The sequence below is a fragment of the Myxine glutinosa genome, chromosome 2 (assembly GCF_964187855.1).
Source record: "Myxine glutinosa chromosome 2, kmMyxGlut1.1, whole genome shotgun sequence".
In the NCBI taxonomy this organism is placed as follows: Eukaryota; Metazoa; Chordata; class Myxini; order Myxiniformes; family Myxinidae; genus Myxine; species Myxine glutinosa.
This window is the reverse complement of record NC_136262.1, coordinates 247,018,528-247,038,435: the sequence shown is the minus strand read 5'-3', so window position 1 is coordinate 247,038,435 and position 19,908 is coordinate 247,018,528. Positions and strand designations below refer to the sequence as shown.

The 19,908-nt window shown below is 43.9% G+C and overlaps 1 protein-coding gene across 1 annotated transcript in view; it reads left to right on the top strand.

Moving 5' to 3' along the window:
- Positions 1 to 2,488: 2,488 nt before the first annotated feature.
- The window catches only part of LOC137422127 (uncharacterized), a 46,312-nt gene continuing 28,892 nt past the window's right edge, over positions 2,489 to 19,908 (top strand). Inside the window, exons 1-2 of the mRNA XM_068108888.2 lie at positions 2,489 to 2,726; positions 4,968 to 5,020. Coding sequence (XP_067964989.2) covers positions 2,489 to 2,726; positions 4,968 to 5,020 — 291 coding nt within the window. The remainder of the gene's footprint in view (positions 2,727 to 4,967; positions 5,021 to 19,908) is intronic.

Below are 19,908 nucleotides of genomic sequence, written 5' to 3'. Positions count from 1 at the left end.
ACTGCGGCCCCCGTACGACGGGCCTTTCCGCGTGCTGGAGACCGGGGCGAAGCACTTCACCCTGGACATCGGCGGTACTCCTGACCGCGTTTCGGTAGACCGCCTCAAGCCGGCCCACCTCGATGTGGACCATCCACCGCCAGTGGCCTGACCCCCACGTCGGGGCCGCCCTCCTGCGGGCGGACCCCCGGCACCGCCCAGCCCCGCCGCCACGGCGCCCCCCGGTCCTGCACCCATCCCAGGGGCAGCCAGGGGCATCCCACCTGGTATCCCTGCACCCCGGACGCCGCCGATCGCCAGGGGGCGCTTCGGCCGGGTCATTCGACTGCCCCACAAACTGGCCCTCCAGGTGCGCGGGAATTCTGGGGGGGGCGCGTGTGGCGGACACAAAAGCCCACTGGCGTGGTGACATCATTCCACGCACCAAGTGGGCGGTGGCCACGCCCGAGGGGTAGGCGTGGCCTCATGCTATACACCGGGCGACCAGCCCGGAAGTGTTACAGTGTCGTCTTACAATAAAGACGTTTATATACACAAAGAATTAAGTTAAGCACCCCCCCCGTTTTTTTACAACCTCGCACATTACAAGTTTGTTGTCGTCAAAACAGTGTAATATACCCATGATATTGCTATATTTTCTGGAGAAGTGATATTATGGTCACATAAAAACATAACAATCATGCCGTTTTCAATATTTTATTCTGAATAATTTCAGGTGAAATTTTTTGGGAATTTTAGGCATATTTTCACCTCAATTTAAGTATGGAGCTATAGGTCCATCACGGACAGTGTGGATGACGTTTATGTTTTCTAACGTACAGTCATTGTTCTGAGAAGACCTCTAGCGATCTTTGCGTCAATAACGTGTGTAGGACCCACGTGATCGGATCACTGACTCAACCAATCACTTTTTTTCACTTTGATCACTCAATTTCATCAATGGATAATTGCTAATGTCATACCAATCATTATTTGATCTCACATACCTTAGAATATATGCCAATGTATACATATACACAAAGAATATATATTAGGGGGTGCTTACCTTAATTCGTTGTGTAGGGGTGCTTAACTTAATTCTTTGTGTATATGTTACCGCTTGTCCACTTCCTCCTTGCTCACAAGCAGCGCGCGTAACGCCGCGCTTTAGTATCTCTGCTCCAAGGCCTTGTCAATTGTAGGCACTGATGTAAAACTCGTGTCATGGGGACCTTGGATCCAAGTGCGACTCAAACTCCGATTTGGCCAGACCGTACTTCGACTCGGAAACTGACCGGGGAACATGAGGACTTGTTGGACTCAAGGTGTAAGGCCGGAGATACGGAAGAAAGTTGAGGAAGTCTTTTTTCTTGGCAACTTAATTTGCCAACAAACATTGACTCACAAGTCACAAAATTACAGCTCGACTTGTCAACAAGCTTTTGATTCGAGTTGTTTGAATAGACCACTTGTGTGTGTGTGTGTGTGTGTGTGTGTGTGTGTGTGTGTGTGTGTGTGTGTGTGTGTGTGTGTGTGTGTGTGTGTGTGTGTGTGTGTAACAATTAGCAACAGAAATTCTGTTTCACATTATTTCAGACAACTCTCATGAGCTAGAATTGCAAATCAAAGCTGTTCATTGGTCTCTGGCCCATGGAAACGAACTTTCATTGGAAATGTTCAACTCAAACTCAAAGTTAGTATAATTTGACTGCGTTGCTGGTCTACAGACAACTTGGGGCCGAATAATCTGGGCCTTCTCTAATGGGCAAATTCTCTAACATCACTAACTCAGGCCTGATGTTCAACTGAAGGTGGCACGGGTTTGCCATTTGTTCAGGCTGCTGGCAAAAGCTCCCCTACTCTTTGTGAAATACACCGTCAGATTTTAAGCTTACACTAAGGAGTGCTAGCAGATGGGACACCTAGCTTACTGTCCATCCGAGGGACAGTGCACTTTGTGATGCAACATCCGACCAGTGAAACACCAATCCGACAGTTTATACTGAGGTCAACAATCAAAACCAGACTCGGAAGCTCACAAGGTAAGTGTGCACCTTCGCACCACCCTTTCAGACTAGACATCACTGGTAAAGAGGTACCAAGCATTAAATGAAGTGTAGAGTAAGGCAAAGTTTGTTGATGCTTGTACTACATGCATGTTCTGGCCAACATGCCATTTCTATGTCTGCGTTTCCTCATGTGAACTTGCGGATCCAATCACAGCAGGACACAGGTTTAGAACACATGGTTAGATAATTAATTAAATTTTGATTGGAAAAAATACCTTTTTCCGAAATCCTTTTCACATTCCTTGTCATTTTAAACAGTGGAAGGTAAAAAAAAGAAGGTGCACAAGTGTTGGGAGGTAAAGAAACATCATATTCGTTCATTCAGTCGATGATGATCAATATCCAGAATTTAAGGAAAGTGATCGTTGAGTTTTGTGCAGTGAATTTGTCTGGGCTGGTCCGTTTACACTGACTATTTCCATACCTTCCAGGTCGAAATTATGCAAGACGTAGAATATCCAGCCCCGGCGGGAGGAGACCTCCTCGTCGGAGAGAATAAGTGGACCAGTTTGACCCGGCAATCTGCCAGAGATGCGATCGACCATTGCGGGAGGAAACCCGAAGGAAGTGGAGACAATCGGGCCTACGAGCAGGAGGCTTTTCTGCAAGACCTGCATTCGTTTATGCGAGCTCGCAAGACCCCCATTGAAAGAATCCCACACTTGGGCTTCAAACAAGGTAATGGACCGAGGACAGAGCGAGAGATGGTGGATTTAAGTTGATCTCACACGTCCCAGTATAATATGTCATGCTTCGAGAGAGTGAGAGAGCTCCCAAAGGCTTTGTGGGAGTCTCCCAGTTTATATTTACTTTGGTGACACATGGAGAGCTCAGATTGGTATTGCGCCCACATTAGACCTGTCTAGTGACGGCTTGGGATCCTAGGATCCTGAGTTCGAATCCCGGTGGATCGCTGACAAATTGAGAGCTCAGATTGGTATTGTGCCCACATTAGAACTGTCTAGTGACGGCTTGGGATCCTAGGATCCTGAGTTCGAATCCCGGTGGATCGCTGACAAATTGAGAGCTCAGATTGGTATTGCGCCCACCTTAGAACTGTCTAGTGCCGGCTTGGGATCCTAGGATCCTGAGTTCGAATCCCGGTGGATCGCTGACAAATGGAGAGCTCAGATTGGTATTGCGCCCACCTTAGAACTGTCTAGTGCCGGCTTGGGATCCTAGGATCCTGAGTTCGAATCCCGGTGGATCGCTGACAAATTGAGAGCTCAGATTGGTATTGCGCCCACCTTAGAACTGTCTAGTGCCGGCTTGGGATCCTAGGATCCTGAGTTCGAATCCCGGTGGATCGCTGACAAATTGAGAGCTCAGATTGGTATTGCGCCCACCTTAGAACTGTCTAGTGTCGGCTTGGGATCCTAGGATCCTGAGTTCGAATCCCGGTGGATCGCTGACAAATTGAGAGCTCAGATTGGTATTGCGCCCACCTTAGAACTGTCTAGTGTCGGCTTGGGATCCTAGGATCCTGAGTTCGAATCCCGGTGGATCGCTGACACCTGGAGAGCTCAGATTGGTATTGCGCCCACCTTAGAACTGTCTAGTGCCGGCTTGGGATCCTAGGATCCTGAGTTCGAATCCCGGTGGATCGCTGACACCTGGAGAGCTCAGATTGGTATTGCGCCCACCTTAGAACTGTCTAGTTCAGAGTTCAATTCCCATTATAGTCCTATCCAAATGTAATCTGCTGTTCTTGTGCTATAGGCCTCTGCGGTACATGGGAGGATATATTTTGTGTTGGTCCAGTCTTACCAAAAGAAAATGAACACCTCTGATTGGAAACAAATTTACTTCAACGTTCTGTGTTCGGGACACAATCAAATGGATAATTATGTGAAACGAACCCGTGAAAGAACGGAATCGGTGATATTCTGTATGAGTCTGGTCTCAATCTTTCCAAATGTGGAGGAGATTTTGTTGTAGCTCTTGGCCGAGACTTGGCCGCAGATCGGCTTTTCTGCAGCTTCCGGTCCATGTTTGTTCTACAGCGTTCATGTCAGGATTCTTTGATGTCCAGAGAATAATCTGCAGCGCTGTCCATCTCTCCCAGCAAAGGTTGTTCTGGACGTATTACACTTGGCACCATCTTCCTGCGGTAAATGTGTCCCATACTTCAAATTAAATTGTTGGTACACAAGAAATCCTCTTACCACGATGCCAGCACCACAGAGTCCTGACCATGAACCCTGTAGAACACATCTGGAAAGATGAATATAGGGAGCTGCACCAAAAACCACAACAAAATGTACTCCACAATTGGCAAATCTGGATCAGGTTGTCATGCGGATGAAGCCTGGTGTTGGCTTAGCGGTTAGGGTGCCGGCTTGGGATCCTAGGATCCGGAGTTCGAATCCCGGTCGATCGCTGAATTAACGCCAGGGGGGTTGACTCAGCCTGTCATCCTTCCGAGGTCGGCAAATTGAGTACCAGCTTGCTGGGATGAATGATCCCCGGTGTGTATCCTGGCTTAGTATAGGTACACTGTACCCCTGCACATCGAAAGAGGCGACTAAGGGCTGACGTCCGGAAGGGCATCCGGCCATAAAAACATTGCCTCAAACAGGGAACCATGATTGTCATGGGGCCCGCAAGGCTAACCCCCGCCGTAGCGGTGAAAATGGCCTTAAAACGATCATTCATTCATTCATTCATTTGTTGTGATCCATTTGATCGCGTTTGTATCACAGATTGTTAAAATAGAGTTTGTTTACAATCATTGGTGTTCATTCCATGCTCGCAGGTCAATTGTACACCGTGTATCTAGACCAAACCTTAGGCCTTGATATAAACTAGGATCTCTAAGATAGGATTACATCATCAGACTTTCTCTTTTTGCTTTTCCTTACCGGGCTGAGTCTCACGGAAGAGAGATTTTAACATGTTCCTGTTTCTTTTGTGTTCCAGTGGATCTGTGGCTGTTGTTTACGACTGTGAACCGCATTGGTGGTTATGAGCAGGTAAGTGACTGCACATCAAACAAAAGCATTTACCATTTACCTCGGAGTTGTACAAACAAGCAGCAGAAAAACGTGTGCCACCATAAACCTGAGATGTTGCTGAAAAGCATCAAGGAGGAAGTGTTAACAAAGTCATGTTTCTCAGTAAAATCGACAGTTGGGACATGAAGGTTGTGGTGAAGTTCACCTGCTAAAACTGGAATTTAATCCCAAAATAAGTAAAGGCCTAATGGAATTAATTCACAATCTCTTATTGATCATGCATGTTGCAATGTAATCCATACATTCAAGAAATATATACCTGAAGCCTAATAAATTCGGGAGTGAATGTTGCAACCGAGGACAGACGATTTTTACGCGCTACGCGCTTCAGCACTCGGCGGTCCCGTTCGGTGAGCTTGTGTGGCCTACCACTTCGCGGCTGAGCTGTTGCTGCTCCTAGACGTTTCCACTTACAGTTGACCGGGGCAGCTCTAGCAGGGCAGGAATTTGACGAAATGACTTGTTGGAAAGGTGGCAACCCATGACGGTGCCATGTTGAAACTCACTGCGGTCTTCAGTAAGGCCCATTCTACTGCCAATGTTTGTCTATGGAGATTGCATGGCTGTGTGCTTGATTATATATACCTGTCAGCAATGGGTGTGGCTGAAATAGCCAAATACACAAATCAAAAGGGGTGTCCACAAACTTTTGGTCATGTAGTGTACCATCACTTATCCACATAAAACTACCTACAAGTCCTGTCAACATCCCCATACATACACCTCTATCTACATTGTATCTAGGTTTCTATCTCATTCCAATTTAAACCGATCGTATCCTTCACCTTTCCAGAGAGACCATTCCATGCAATAACTATTCCCTCCGACTGAAAGACGCCGCCTCAAAATGTCCTCACTCTCCCCTTCTTTATCCTCTAGCTATGGCCACTGGTCCTCTCACTCTCTATTCTGCTGGAAAACCTATCTAAACTCATTTTATTCGATACCCTTCATTTTCTTAAACATCACTATCATATCCCCTCCTTTCTAACACATGAAGTGCTGTCTCCTTCAGCTGCTCCTCATAGCTGAGTCTCGCTAGGCCCGGAATGAATCTAGTAACCCTCCGCTGAACCATCGTTGTCGAGGTTATGTCCTTCCTCAGATGTGGCGACTAAAACTGTACATTCGAAATGAGGCCTCAATCGATTTCTATACCGTGTTAACTCGACCTATTTTGATATATAAATCGATCCCCATATGGTTACAAACTAAAACCCTGTTAGCTTTACCAAAAGCGGACTGGCGTTGTCTCTTGCATCATGTGATAAACGTGTGCCACCATAAACCTGAGATGTTGCTTATCCAGGGCCATAAACCATAAACCAGAGCGGGGGGCTCGGCACGAGATGGGGGTGTTCAATCACTTGTGTGTGTGTGTGTGTATGTATGTGTGTGTGTGTGTGTGTGTGTGTGTGTGTGTGTGTGTGTGTGTGTGTGTGTGTGTAGTGTGTAGTGTGTGGTGTGTATGGTGTGTGTGTGTGTGTGTGTGTGTGTGTGTGTGTGTGTGTGTGTGTGTGTGTGTGTGTGTGTGTGTGTGTGTGTGTCCGTCTGTCCTGCCCATAACTTTTTTACCATTTGAGTTTTGACATGAAATTTGCACCAAAGCTTTATTATGATAATATGTAGAAAGCAAATTAATAATTTGGTCAAAAGGACAAAAGGTCAATGGCCAGCTTCACCTAAAATCGTCAATTTTCATCCAATTGACTTGGAATTCCAATTTACCATTTGATATGTCATCAATTTTTCAACGAAGCTTTATTATGATAATATGTAGAAGGCAAATTAAAAATTTTGTCAAAAGGTCAAAGGTCAGCTTCAAATAAAATCGTCAATTTTCATCCAATTGACCTGGAATTCCAATTTACCATTTGATATGTCATCAATTTTTCAACGAAGCTTTATTATGATAATATGTAGAAGGCAAATTAAAAATTTTGTCAAAAGGTCAAAGGTCAGCTTCAAATAAAATCGTCAATTTTCATCCAATTGACTTGGAATTCCAATTTACCATTTGATATATCATCAATTTTTCAACGAAGCTTTATTATGATAATATGCAGGATGCAAATTAATAATTTCGTCAAAAGGTCAAAGGTCAGCATCAAATATAATCGTCAATTTTCATCCCCAATTTACCATTCGATATGACATCAATTTTTCAACGAAGCTTTATTATGATAATATGGAGAAGGTAAATTAATAATTTCGTCAAAAGGTCAAAGGTCAGCATCAAATAAAATCGTCAATTTTCATCCAATTGACCTGGAATTCCAATTTACCATTTGATATGTCATCAATTTTTCAACGAAGCTTTATTATGATAATATGGAGAAGGCAAATTAATAATTTCGTCAGAAGGTCAAAGGTCAGCTTCAAATAAAATCATCAATTTTCATCCAATTGACTTGGAATTCCAATTTACCATTTGATATGTCATCAAATTTTCAACGAAGCTTTATTATGATAATATGGAGAAGGCAAATTAATAATTTCGTCAGAAGGTCAAAGGTCAGCTTCAAATAAAATCATCAATTTTCATCCAATTGACTTGGAATTCCAATTTACCATTTGATATGTCATCAAATTTTCAACGAAGCTTTATTATGATAATATGGAGAAGGTAAATTAATAATTTCGTCAAAAGGTCAAAGGTCAGCATCAAATAAAATCGTCAATTTTCATCCAATTGACCTGGAATTCCAATTTACCATTTGATATGTCATCAATTTTTCAACGAAGCTTTATTATGATAATATGGAGAAGGCAAATTAATAATTTCGTCAGAAGGTCAAAGGTCAGCTTCAAATAAAATCATCAATTTTCATCCAATTGACTTGGAATTCCAATTTACCATTTGATATGTCATCAATTTTTCAACGAAGCTTTATTATGATAATATGGAGAAGGCAAATTAATAATTTCGTCAGAAGGTCAAAGGTCAGCTTCAAATAAAATCATCAATTTTCATCCAATTGACTTGGAATTCCAATTTACCATTTGATATGTCATCAAATTTTCAACGAAGCTTTATTATGATAATATGGAGAAGGCAAATTAATAATTTTGTCAAAAGGTCAATGGTCAGCATCACCTAAAATCATCAATTTTCATCCAATTGACTTGGAATTCCAATTTACCATTTGATATATCATCAATTTTTCAACGAAGCTTTATTATGATAATATGGAGAAGGCAAATTAATAATTTCTTCAGAAGGTCAATGGTCAGCATCAAATAAAATCGTCAATTTTCATCCAATTGACTTGGAATTCCAATTTACCATTTGATATATCATCAATTTCTCAACGAAGCTTTATTATGATAATATGTAGAATGCAAATTAATAATTTCGTCAAAAGGTCAAAGGTCAGCATCAAATAAAATCGTCAATTTTCATCCAATTGACCTGGAATTCCAAATTTACCATTTGATATATCATCAATTTTTCAACGAAGCTTTATTATGATAATATGTAGAAGGTAAATTAATAATTTCATCAAAAGGTCAAAGGTCAGCATCAAATAAAATCGTCAATTTTCATCCAATTGACTTGGAATTCCAATTTACCATTTGATATGTCATCAATTTTTCAACGAAGCTTTATTATGATAATACGTAGAAGGCAAATTAATAATTTTGTCAAAAGGTCAAAGGTCAGCGTCACCTAAAATCGTCAATTTTCAACCAATTGACCTGGAATTCCAATTTACCATATGAGTTTTGACATCAAATTTTCAACGTAGCTTCATTATGAGAATACGTAGAAGGTAAATTAATAATTTCGTCGAAAGGTCAAAGGTCAGCATCAAATAAAATCGTCAATTTTCATTCGATTGACCTGAAATTTAAACAATTTGCATATTGGGCCACTTTTCACTACCTAACCCTAACAACCCTAACAACCCTAACCCTAACCGTAACCCTAACCCTAACCCTAACCCTAACCCTAACAACAACCCTAACCCTAATCAAATTCACGAATCAAATCAAATTAGTTAGGTTCACTAATCAAAAGTTCGGAGTCGATTGTTTTTTTTAGATCAAAAGGTCAAAAGTCAAGATTGGATAAAATCATTAATTTTCGTCCAATTGACCTGAGATTTTAAGAGTTTACATATTGGGTCACAGAATTGATTCACCAATCAAAAGCTACAAGCGGATTTTTTTTAAATCAAAAGCTCAAATATCAAGGCTGAATAAAATCGTCAATTTTCATGTTGTGTTTTTTTTTACTGTTTTCGTCATGTTTAGCATTCGGAAGAAGAAGACGTCTGAGTAGAAACGGATGCGGACGGGCTTTGCATTTTCAGATGCTTTCTAGTTTAGGTTAAATTCCATCTAATCTGCAAATCCTTTGCCCAATCTATGCATCTATTAATACTTTTCTGAATCTGATCACCACGCTCTCTTCTATCAACCTTACCTAAATGTTTTGAAAGCCTACTCTTCACCCCACTATATCCAAACCATTGATGTAAATTATGGATAATATGAAACATGCATCAGACATTATTTCCATGAGGGCTACAAATGGCGTGATCCTCTCTCTTCTCCATCACCATGTGTAAACAATTCCCGGTATCACACTCACCCTCTTGATTTTTGCTTCAACTTTTCAAATATCAATTACTTACCGACATAAAACTTCGACATAATCTATTTGTTTAAAAAAAAAAATCATTTGTCCATAACTCCTCCTTGATAACCCTAACCCTATGACTCTCTCCTTTAACTCGGTGATTTTACTGTACTAGGGCATGCCCGTACTATATATATGCCCGTACTATATATCTATCTAAAATTATATCCCCCCCCTCTATTTACATGAAATGGTTTGGTTCATTCGCAACGCCAAAGCGAACGGCGAACGGCTTGCGAGTACAGTGACAATCCCCCCCCTATATTTACATGAATGGTTTGGTCCATTCGCAACGACCACAGAACCCCCCCCTCTATTTACATGCAATGGTTTGGTCCAAAGCGAACGGCTTCCGGAGTTTGGTAAAGCAATCGCCATCGCGTGCACAAACGCGCAGGAAAGCGAATGAATCGCAAATTCGTTTTTATTAGTTTTAAAACTTTATTAAAACATAGTTTAACGCCAACATAGTTTGCAAACGTGAAATAAATGAATACGCTCTCAAATGTGCCATCCGAGGCAGAGTGTGTCCTCCACGTTCGGCACACGCGATCGTTCGCTGCTCTCTGATTGGTTGAATCGTTTTTTGGACATAGCTCGGTAAGTAATTGTCCGATTAATATGAAACCTTGAAAAGGCACATCCTCGGGTCCCCAGCAATATACCTGGCAAGTTTCAAGTATATCGGACCGGTAGTTGTCGAGAAACAGCGGTCACAGACAAACAAACAAACGTACAGACAGACAGACAGAGATTACTGGAATTATAGATAGACTAGGGCATGCCCGTACTATATATACTAGGGCATGCCCGTACTATATCTATATCTAAAATTATATCCCCCCCCTCTATTTACATGAAATGGTTTGGTCCAAAGCGAACGGCTTGCGAGTGGTGACAATCCCCCCCCTCTATTTACATGCAATGGTTTGGTCCAAAGCGAACGGCTTCCGGAGTTTGGTAAAGCAATCGCCATCGCGTGCACAAACGCGCAGGAAAGCGAATGAATCGCAAATTCGTTTTTATTAGTTTTAAAACTTTATTAAAACATAGTTTAACGGCAACATAGTTTTCCAACGTGAAATAAATGAATACGCTGTCAAATGTGCCATCCGAGGCAGAGTGTGTCCTCCACGTTCGGCACACGCGATCGTTCGCTGCTCTCTGATTGGTTGAATCGTTTTTTGGACATAGCTCGGTAAGTAATTGTCCGATTAATATGAAACCTTGAAAAGGCACATCCTCGGGTCCCCAGCAATATACCTGGCAAGTTTCAAGTATATCGGACCGGTAGTTGTCGAGAAACAGCGGTCACAGACAAACAAACAAACGTACAGACGTACAGACAGACAGACAGAGATTACTGGAATTATAGATAGATATATCTAAAATTATATCCCCCCCCTCTATTTACATGAAATGGTTTGGTCCAAAGCGAACGGCTTGCGAGTGGTGACAATCCCCCCCCTCTATTTACATGAAATGGTTCGGTCCAAAGCGAACGGCTTCCGGAGTTTGGTAAAGAAATCGCCATCGCGTACACAAACGCGCAGGAAAGCGAATGAATCGCAAATTCGTTTTTATTAGTTTTAAAACATCGTTTAACGCCAACATAGCGCCAACATAGTTTGCAAACGTGAAATAAATGAATACGCTCTCAAATGTGCCATCCGAGGCAGAGTGTGTCCGCCACGTTCGGCACACGCGATCGTTCGCTGCTCTCTGATTGGTTGAATCGTTTTTTGGACATAGCTCGGTAAGTAATTGTCCGATTAATATGAAACCTTGAAAAGGCACATCCTCGGGTCCCCAGCAATATACCTGGCAAGTTAAAAGTATATCGGACCCGTGGTTGTCGAGAAACAGCGGTCACAGACAGACAAACGTACAAACGTACAAACGTACAGAGATTACTGGAATTATAGATAGATGATCGATGAGATTGCCTCTCCAATTAAAAGTCCAGCTGTAGAAAAACTTCAAGAAGCACAAAGAGATGGGAGGACATGATGCTCATACAAAGCCTCTCCTTATACATGTCACCACAATCACAAACTTGGACCCATGTGCAATCTTTACACTCACATTTCCTCCAGGACCACTTACTAAAGCCTGAGCAATGATAGTATGATACGAGGCGAAATTGCTCATAATGGTACTTTTAATAAGACAAAATTTAATTTAGTGCACTTATAATATATAGTGATTGCTGATTGATAAATTGAAGAGCGTGGTGCCAGCTGGCGATGTTCAGAAAAATGTGAAATTGTGATTGCTGGACAAAGAAAGAATTGTGTTGTTTCTCCTGATCACCGCACCGTGTGTTTGGCAGCCGAGGACGTGTGGTTCGCTGTGTGTGGGTGATTGTTGGGTTTATTTAATGTTACACTTCACCCCACATTTACCGGGTCTCTCTCACATACACACACACACACACACACACACACACACACACACACACACACACACAAACACACAAACAAAAACGTACGCACATACACACACACACACACACACACAAACACATATACACACACACAAACACATACACACAAACACACACACAAACACTGACACACAACACGGACACACAAACACACACACACACAAACACACACACAAACACACACACAAACACTGACACACAAACACACACACACACACACACACACACACACACATAAACACATATACACACACACAAACACACAAACACTGACACACAACACTGACACACAAACACTGACATGCAAACACTGACACACAAACACACACACAAACACACACACACACACACACACTCACACAAACGCTCATACAAACACACACACACACACACAAACCACAAACATACACACAACCACATACACACATACACGCACATGCACACACAAACATACACACACACACATGCAAAAAAACCACAAACATACACACAAACACATACACACACACATACATGCACACACATGCACACACAAACATACACACACAAACATACATACAAACACACACATATACATACATAGACACACAAACACACACACAAACACACATACACACGCAAACGTACACACACATACATACACTCACAAACACACACACACACACACACAAACACTCGCACACATACACAGATACACACACTCACACATGTACATAGACATACAGACACACACACACACACACACACACACACACACACACACACACACACACACACACACACACACACATACACACACCCATACACTCACACACAAACATACAAACACAGACACACACACAAACACACAAACAAAAACACACACAAAGACACACAATGATTAGAAACCACACATTGCATTATCTACTGTGATAGGTGAACCTAAAATACATTTTGCTTCTTCTATCTTTAAACAAATGCAACTTCGCTTGTCTTGTCTTATTGTGGTTTTGCCTCAAAGTCAGAGATGGGGAACATTAAACACCAGTTCCGTCTGACCGACCAATCATCTGTCCATGTAATTTTGTGTACGTGATATTTCAAAAACCGTTCAATATTTCGTTTGCATATTGCACAGATCTGTTCCTCACACCATTCAAAAGGTGGAGGACTCACCTTTTAAGTCCCCTTGTATCAGCTCCTTGTTTTCTTGGCCATGATGGTGTAATTTATAGTGGGTCTTCACCATAACATGTAGGTCTGTTGTTCCAAGAACATGAATATAAATAAATAAATGCAGATGTATGTTTTTTATTCCAATCATATTGTAAGAGCTCACGAGATTGTTCAAGGTGTGCACTGAGCTCTCGAGAAAGACGTCAAATCCTAAAATACCTGTGCAAAATATCCATAATTCATATACTCCATGTGCGCAAACTGTAGCGTAATGACGTCTGCCGTATATTTATTGATTTACGTCTGCCGTATAATAATGACGTATATTTATTTACGTTTACTCCATAGAAATGTGGAGGTTGGCTTCGACTTCAGATTAGACGTTAAGTATTTGTCTACTGACGAAGAGCTCGAAGAAGAAAAACATATTTATTGTTTGAATTTGGGATCACAGCATTTTGAGGCATGCAATCAGATGGGAACATCTCATTGGTCAAACGGCACACTTAATATATTAGATGGAGGGGAGGGTTGCCCGAAGATCCCAGCGATGGTTGCCCGAAGATCCCAGCGATGGTTGCCCTAATATCCCAACGATGGTTGCCTTAATATCCCAGCGATGGTTGCCCGAAGATCCCAGCGATGGTTGCCCGAAGATCCCAGCGATGGTTGCCCGAAGATCCCAGCGATGGTTGCCCGAAGATCCCAGCGACGGTTGCCCGAAGATCCTAACGACGGTTGCCCGAAAATCCCAGCGATGGTTGCCCGAAGATCCCAGTGATGGTTGCCCGAAGATCCCAGTGGGGTTTGCCCAAAGATCGCAGCGACGATTGCCCGAAGATCCCAGCGATGGTTGCCCGAATATCCCAGTGATGGTTGCCCGAAGATCCCAGTGATGGTTGCCCGAAGATCCCAGCGATGGTTGCTCGAATATCCCAGCGAGGGTTGCCCAAAGATCCCAGCGATGGTTGCCCGAATATCCCATCGAGGGTTTCCCAAAGATCCCAGCGATGGTTGACCGAAGATCCCAGCGAGGGTTTCCCGAAGATCCCAGGGATGGTTTCCCGAAGGTCCCAGCGATGGTTGACCGAAGATCCCAGCGATGGTTGCCCGAAGATCCCAGCGAGGGTTTCCCGAAGATCCCAGCGATGGTTGCCCAAAGATCCCAGCGAGGGTTGCCCAAAGATCCCAGCGAGGGTTTCCCGAAGATCCCAGCGATGGTTGCCCAAATAGCCCAGCGATGGTTGCCTGAAGATCCCAGCGCAGGTTTCCCGAAGATCCCAGCAAGGGTTTCCCAAAGATCCCAGCGAGGGTCCCCCGAAGATCCCAGCGATGGTTGCCTGAAGATCCCAGCGATGGTTGCCTGAAGATCCCAGCGATGGTTGCCCTAATATCCCAGTGCTGGTTGCCCTAATATCCCAGCGATGGTTGCCCTAATATCCCAGCGATGGATGCCCAAAGATTCCAGCGATGGCTGCCCGAAGATCCCAGCGATGGTTGCCCTAATTATCCCAGCGATGGTTGCCCTAATATCCCAGCGATGGTTGCCCTAATATCCCAGCGATGGTTTCCCGAAGATCCCAGCAATGGTTTGCCCTAATATCCCAGCAGTGGTTGCCTTAATATCCCAGCGATGGTTTCCCGAAGATCCCAGCGATGGTTGCCCTAATATCCCAGCAGTGGTTTCCCGAAGATCCCAGCGATGGTTGCCCTAATATCCCAGCGACGGTTGCCCTAATATCCCAGCAGTGGTTGACCTAATATCCCAGCGATGGTTTCCCGAAGATCCCAGCGATGGTTGCCCGAAGATCCCAGCGATGGTTGCCCTAATATCCCAGGGGTGGTTGCCATAATATCCCAGCGGTGGTTGCCCTAATATCCCAGCGATGGATGCCCAAATATTCCAGCAATGGTTGCCCTAATATCCCAGCGGTGGTTGCCCTAATATCCCAGTGATGGTTGCCCTAATATCCCAGCGATGGATGCCCAAAGATTCCAGCGATGGTTGCCCTAATATCCCAGCGATGGTTGCCCTAATATCCCAGCGGTGGTTGCCCTAATATCCCAGCGATGGTTGCCCTAATATCCCAGCAGTGGATGCCCTAATATCCCAGTGATGGTTGCCCTAATATCCCAGCGGTGGTTGCCCTAATATCCCAGCGATGGATGCCCAAAGATTCCAGCAATGGTTGCCCTAATATCCCAGCAGTGGTTTCCCGAGATCCCAGCGATGGTTGCCCTAATATCCCAGCAGTGGTTGCCCTAATATCCCAGCGATGGTTTCCCGAAGATCCCAGCGATGGTTGCCCGAAGATCCCAGCGATGGTTGCCCGAAGATCCCAGCAATGGTTGCCTGAAGATCCCAGCGGTGGTTGCCCTAATATCCCAGCGATGGTTGCCCTAATATCCCAGCGGTGGTTGTCCTAATATCCCAGCGATGGTTGCCCTAATATCCCAGCGATGGTTGCCCGAAGATCCCAGCAATGGTTGCCTGAAGATCCCAGCGGTGGTTGCCATAATATCCCAGCGATGGTTGCCCTAATATCCCAGCGATGGTTGCCCTAATATCCCAGCGATGGTTGCCCTAATATCCCAGCGATGGTTGCCCTAATATCCCAGCGATGGTTGCCCTAATATCCCAGCGATGGTTGCCCTAATATCCCAGCGATGGTTGCCCTAATATCCCAGCGATGGTTGCCCTAATATCCCAGCGATGGTTGCCCTAATATCCCAGCGATGGTTTCCCGAAGATCCCAGCAATGGTTGCCCTAATATCCCAGCAGTGGTTGCCTTAATATCCCAGCGATGGTTTCCCGAAGATCCCAGCGATGGTTGCCCTAATATCCCAGCAGTGGTTTCCCGAAGATCCCAGCGATGGTTGCCCTAATATCCCAGCGATGGTTTCCCGAAGATCCCAGCGATGGTTGCCCGAAGATCCCAGCGATGGTTGCCCTAATATCCCAGGGGTGGTTGCCATAATATCCCAGCGGTGGTTGCCCTAATATCCCAGCGATGGATGCCCAAATATTCCAGCAATGGTTGCCCTAATATCCCAGCGGTGGTTGCCCTAATATCCCAGTGATGGTTGCCCTAATATCCCAGCGATGGATGCCCAAAGATTCCAGCGATGGTTGCCCTAATATCCCAGCGATGGTTGCCCTAATATCCCAGCGGTGGTTGCCCTAATATCCCAGCGATGGTTGCCCTAATATCCCAGCAGTGGATGCCCTAATATCCCAGTGATGGTTGCCCTAATATCCCAGCGGTGGTTGCCCTAATATCCCAGCGATGGATGCCCAAAGATTCCAGCAATGGTTGCCCTAATATCCCAGCAGTGGTTTCCCGAGATCCCAGCGATGGTTGCCCTAATATCCCAGCAGTGGTTGCCCTAATATCCCAGCGATGGTTTCCCGAAGATCCCAGCGATGGTTGCCCGAAGATCCCAGCGATGGTTGCCCGAAGATCCCAGCAATGGCTGCCTGAAGATCCCAGCGGTGGTTGCCCTAATATCCCAGCGATGGTTGCCCTAATATCCCAGCGATGGTTGCCCTAATATCCCAGCGGTGGTTGTCCTAATATCCCAGCGATGGTTGCCCTAATATCCCAGCGATGGTTGCCCGAAGATCCCAGCAATGGTTGCCTGAAGATCCCAGCGGTGGTTGCCCTAATATCCCAGCGATGGTTGCCCTAATATCCCAGCGATGGTTGCCCTAATATCCCAGCGATGGTTGCCCTAATATCCCAGCGATGGTTGCCCTAATATCCCAGCGATGGTTGCCCTAATATCCCAGCGATGGTTGCCCTAATATCCCAGCGATGGTTGCCCTAATATCCCAGCGGTGTTTGCCCTAATATCCCAGTGGTGGTTGCCCTAATATCCCAGCGATGGTTGCCCTAATATCCCAGCGATGGTTGCCCTAATATCCCAGCGATGGTTGCCCTAATATCCCAGCGATGGTTGCCCTAATATCCCAGCGGTGGTTGTCCTAATATCCCAGCGATGGTTGCCCTACTATCCCAGCGATGGTTGCCCTAATATCCCAGCGATGGTTGCCCTAATATCCCAGCGATGGTTGCCCTAATATCCCAGCGGTGTTTGCCCTAATATCCCAGTGGTGGTTGCCCTAATATTCCAGCGAGACCCTGCTATCATTGCCCTTGGATGGGACATTGATCATTTCCAATGCCATCACAAGGGGGCGCCCCTGGCATGTACTTTGTAAAAATTCCAGCTCTGCCGTTCGCTTGAATGACTTCATGAATGCCCTGACTCTCGGCGTTGCCGTTTGTGTAAAAATGATTAAATAGTAAAACTAGAATGGAACTCCATGGAGTGTATACCTCCGCCAGGTTGAACAGTTTACGTTTTGTATCCCACTGATAGGCCGGATCTGGATTCAGACCTGAACCAAAATATAATTGCCTTGTTCTTGTCACCGAACCAACTCATCCACCAAGTTTTGTCATAATCCAAACACAACTTTTTGAAATATCATGTTATGCATCGTTTTACACCCATCTCTCAATGGTGAAGAATCACTTTAAATAAATTAAAATTCTAGTATCCAGATCCGGATCTTCACCAAAATCTAACAATTCGTCCTTGTCACAAATCCAAATTGTTCACCAAGTTTTGTTCGAATCCGTCCATTACTTTATGTTGGTTGGTTTAACAAAGGTTAAATCCTCAATGGACCCCCAAACCCTTTGTTGCTTCTAAAACACACCCAATTTTACATTGAAGTGAATGGGGGGAAAAAGGGAAAAATATTTCAAAAACACCCCCTTAACCCTTAAAAATTCCTCCTATTTATCCCTCTTCCCCTCGCATACCAATGAATATTTATTCACAAGCCACGCCCACTTTTTCCATTGTTCTATTGATCAAACCCTAAAAAATCCATCTATTTCTTCCACTTTCAAATAAACCTATTACCAAAGGTTAAATCCTCAATAGACCCCCAAACCCTTTGTTGATTCTAAAAGACTCATGTTTTCTTTGAACTCATAAGGAGAGCCAATGAATATTTGTTTATGTTTCATTTTAGGGAATAACTTAATTTTCTTATGGAACTCACCACCATCGAGTATATTGATAAATAGTATGTTTGAACTTGGTTCTTGGTTTAACTATCTTTGATTAGAGTCCTTCAATATTTTTGTCCCCCGTCGCACCGCGGAGCGAAAGGGGGACTATGGTTTTCCCCTCCGTCCGTGTGTCTGTCCGTCCGTCCTTGCGGGCGTGCGTGTGTGCGTACGTGCGTGCGGGCGTGCGTGCGGGCGTACGTGCGTGCGTAAGCGAAGGACCGCATTCGAATTTGGTGTGTGGGTGCAACCCACGTCAACATCCAAGATGGCCGCCGCCATGTATGTCTGATGCCATGTATGTCTGAACCTTGTGAGCTGAATATCTTGAAAAATAAGCGAAGTACCAACTTCTAATCTGGTGTGTGGGTGTATCTAGGCATAAGGAAGAACCCTATTGAAAATTGGGTCGCCACCTCAAAATCCAAGATGGCCGCCGCCATGTATGTCTGAACCTTGTGAGTGGAATATCTTGTTTTCCTTAATAAATGAATCATTATTCAGTTGAAGATTTTGGGGGTTATGATAGTGATGAGAGCATCTCTATTGGAACAGAAGACAGTTATAATACTGAGAGTTTGTGTTCAAACAATAGTTATGAAAGTAGTTTTATAATTACCAGTACTATGGATAGTGAATTTGATTTTAGAGTTATTCCTCCTGATAACTAATATAATCTCCCAATAACATCAAAACCTATTGTGATTGTTTTTGTCAAATAAATTTCACTGAATGTGTTGAATATGGAGTTACATACCATTTATTTTGTACTGTAGAATGTACACCAGATCTGTATTATTATTTATATGGTAAATAAGAATAACTCACGGTGGGTAAATGTTCTGCAATATTAAGTCAAGACAATTTCAGACTAAGAATCTTCCATTCATATCAATAAATATTCATGCAATCTATTATTCACTGATATCCAAATCAGTGTCAGTTTGGTTGTCCGATGAATATAATCCATCTGGAATGTCAGAAAAGACCGAAATCTGGTACAAGGCCATGTATCGAAAATGTAATGATATACAATGTCTCGTCTCAGGTTATACCGATTGGTGGATCATCGAGGTCATGGTCTCGGCTCCTCTCCTTTGCAATTCTGTCATCAGATAGGCCTCCTTATCCTTGACAACTGTGCAGGATCCTTGTCCTTGACAACTGTCCTGGGATCATAACAATAGTTGAAGCCACTATAACATGTTTTGTGATAGTAAAATTTGATGGCGAAGACATCATAAGATGCTCCACTGAGCAAAAGGTCCATCCGCTTGGCTGCGGCATGGTGCTCGACCTCCTCGCAGTTCAGTTTCAAATCCATCTGTGTCTTGAGCTTCCTGAAAGCATGTTCTTCTGAGCACCGTCCAAGTCCACCATTGTTGTACTGTTCCCTGTCAGCATACGTCACCGTATCACAGATAAAGCATGAACTTGGTTCTTGGTTTAAGTATCTTTATTGGGCAGAGATGAAATGATAAACCTCTATTTTGGGACATTGATCTTCACATCTCT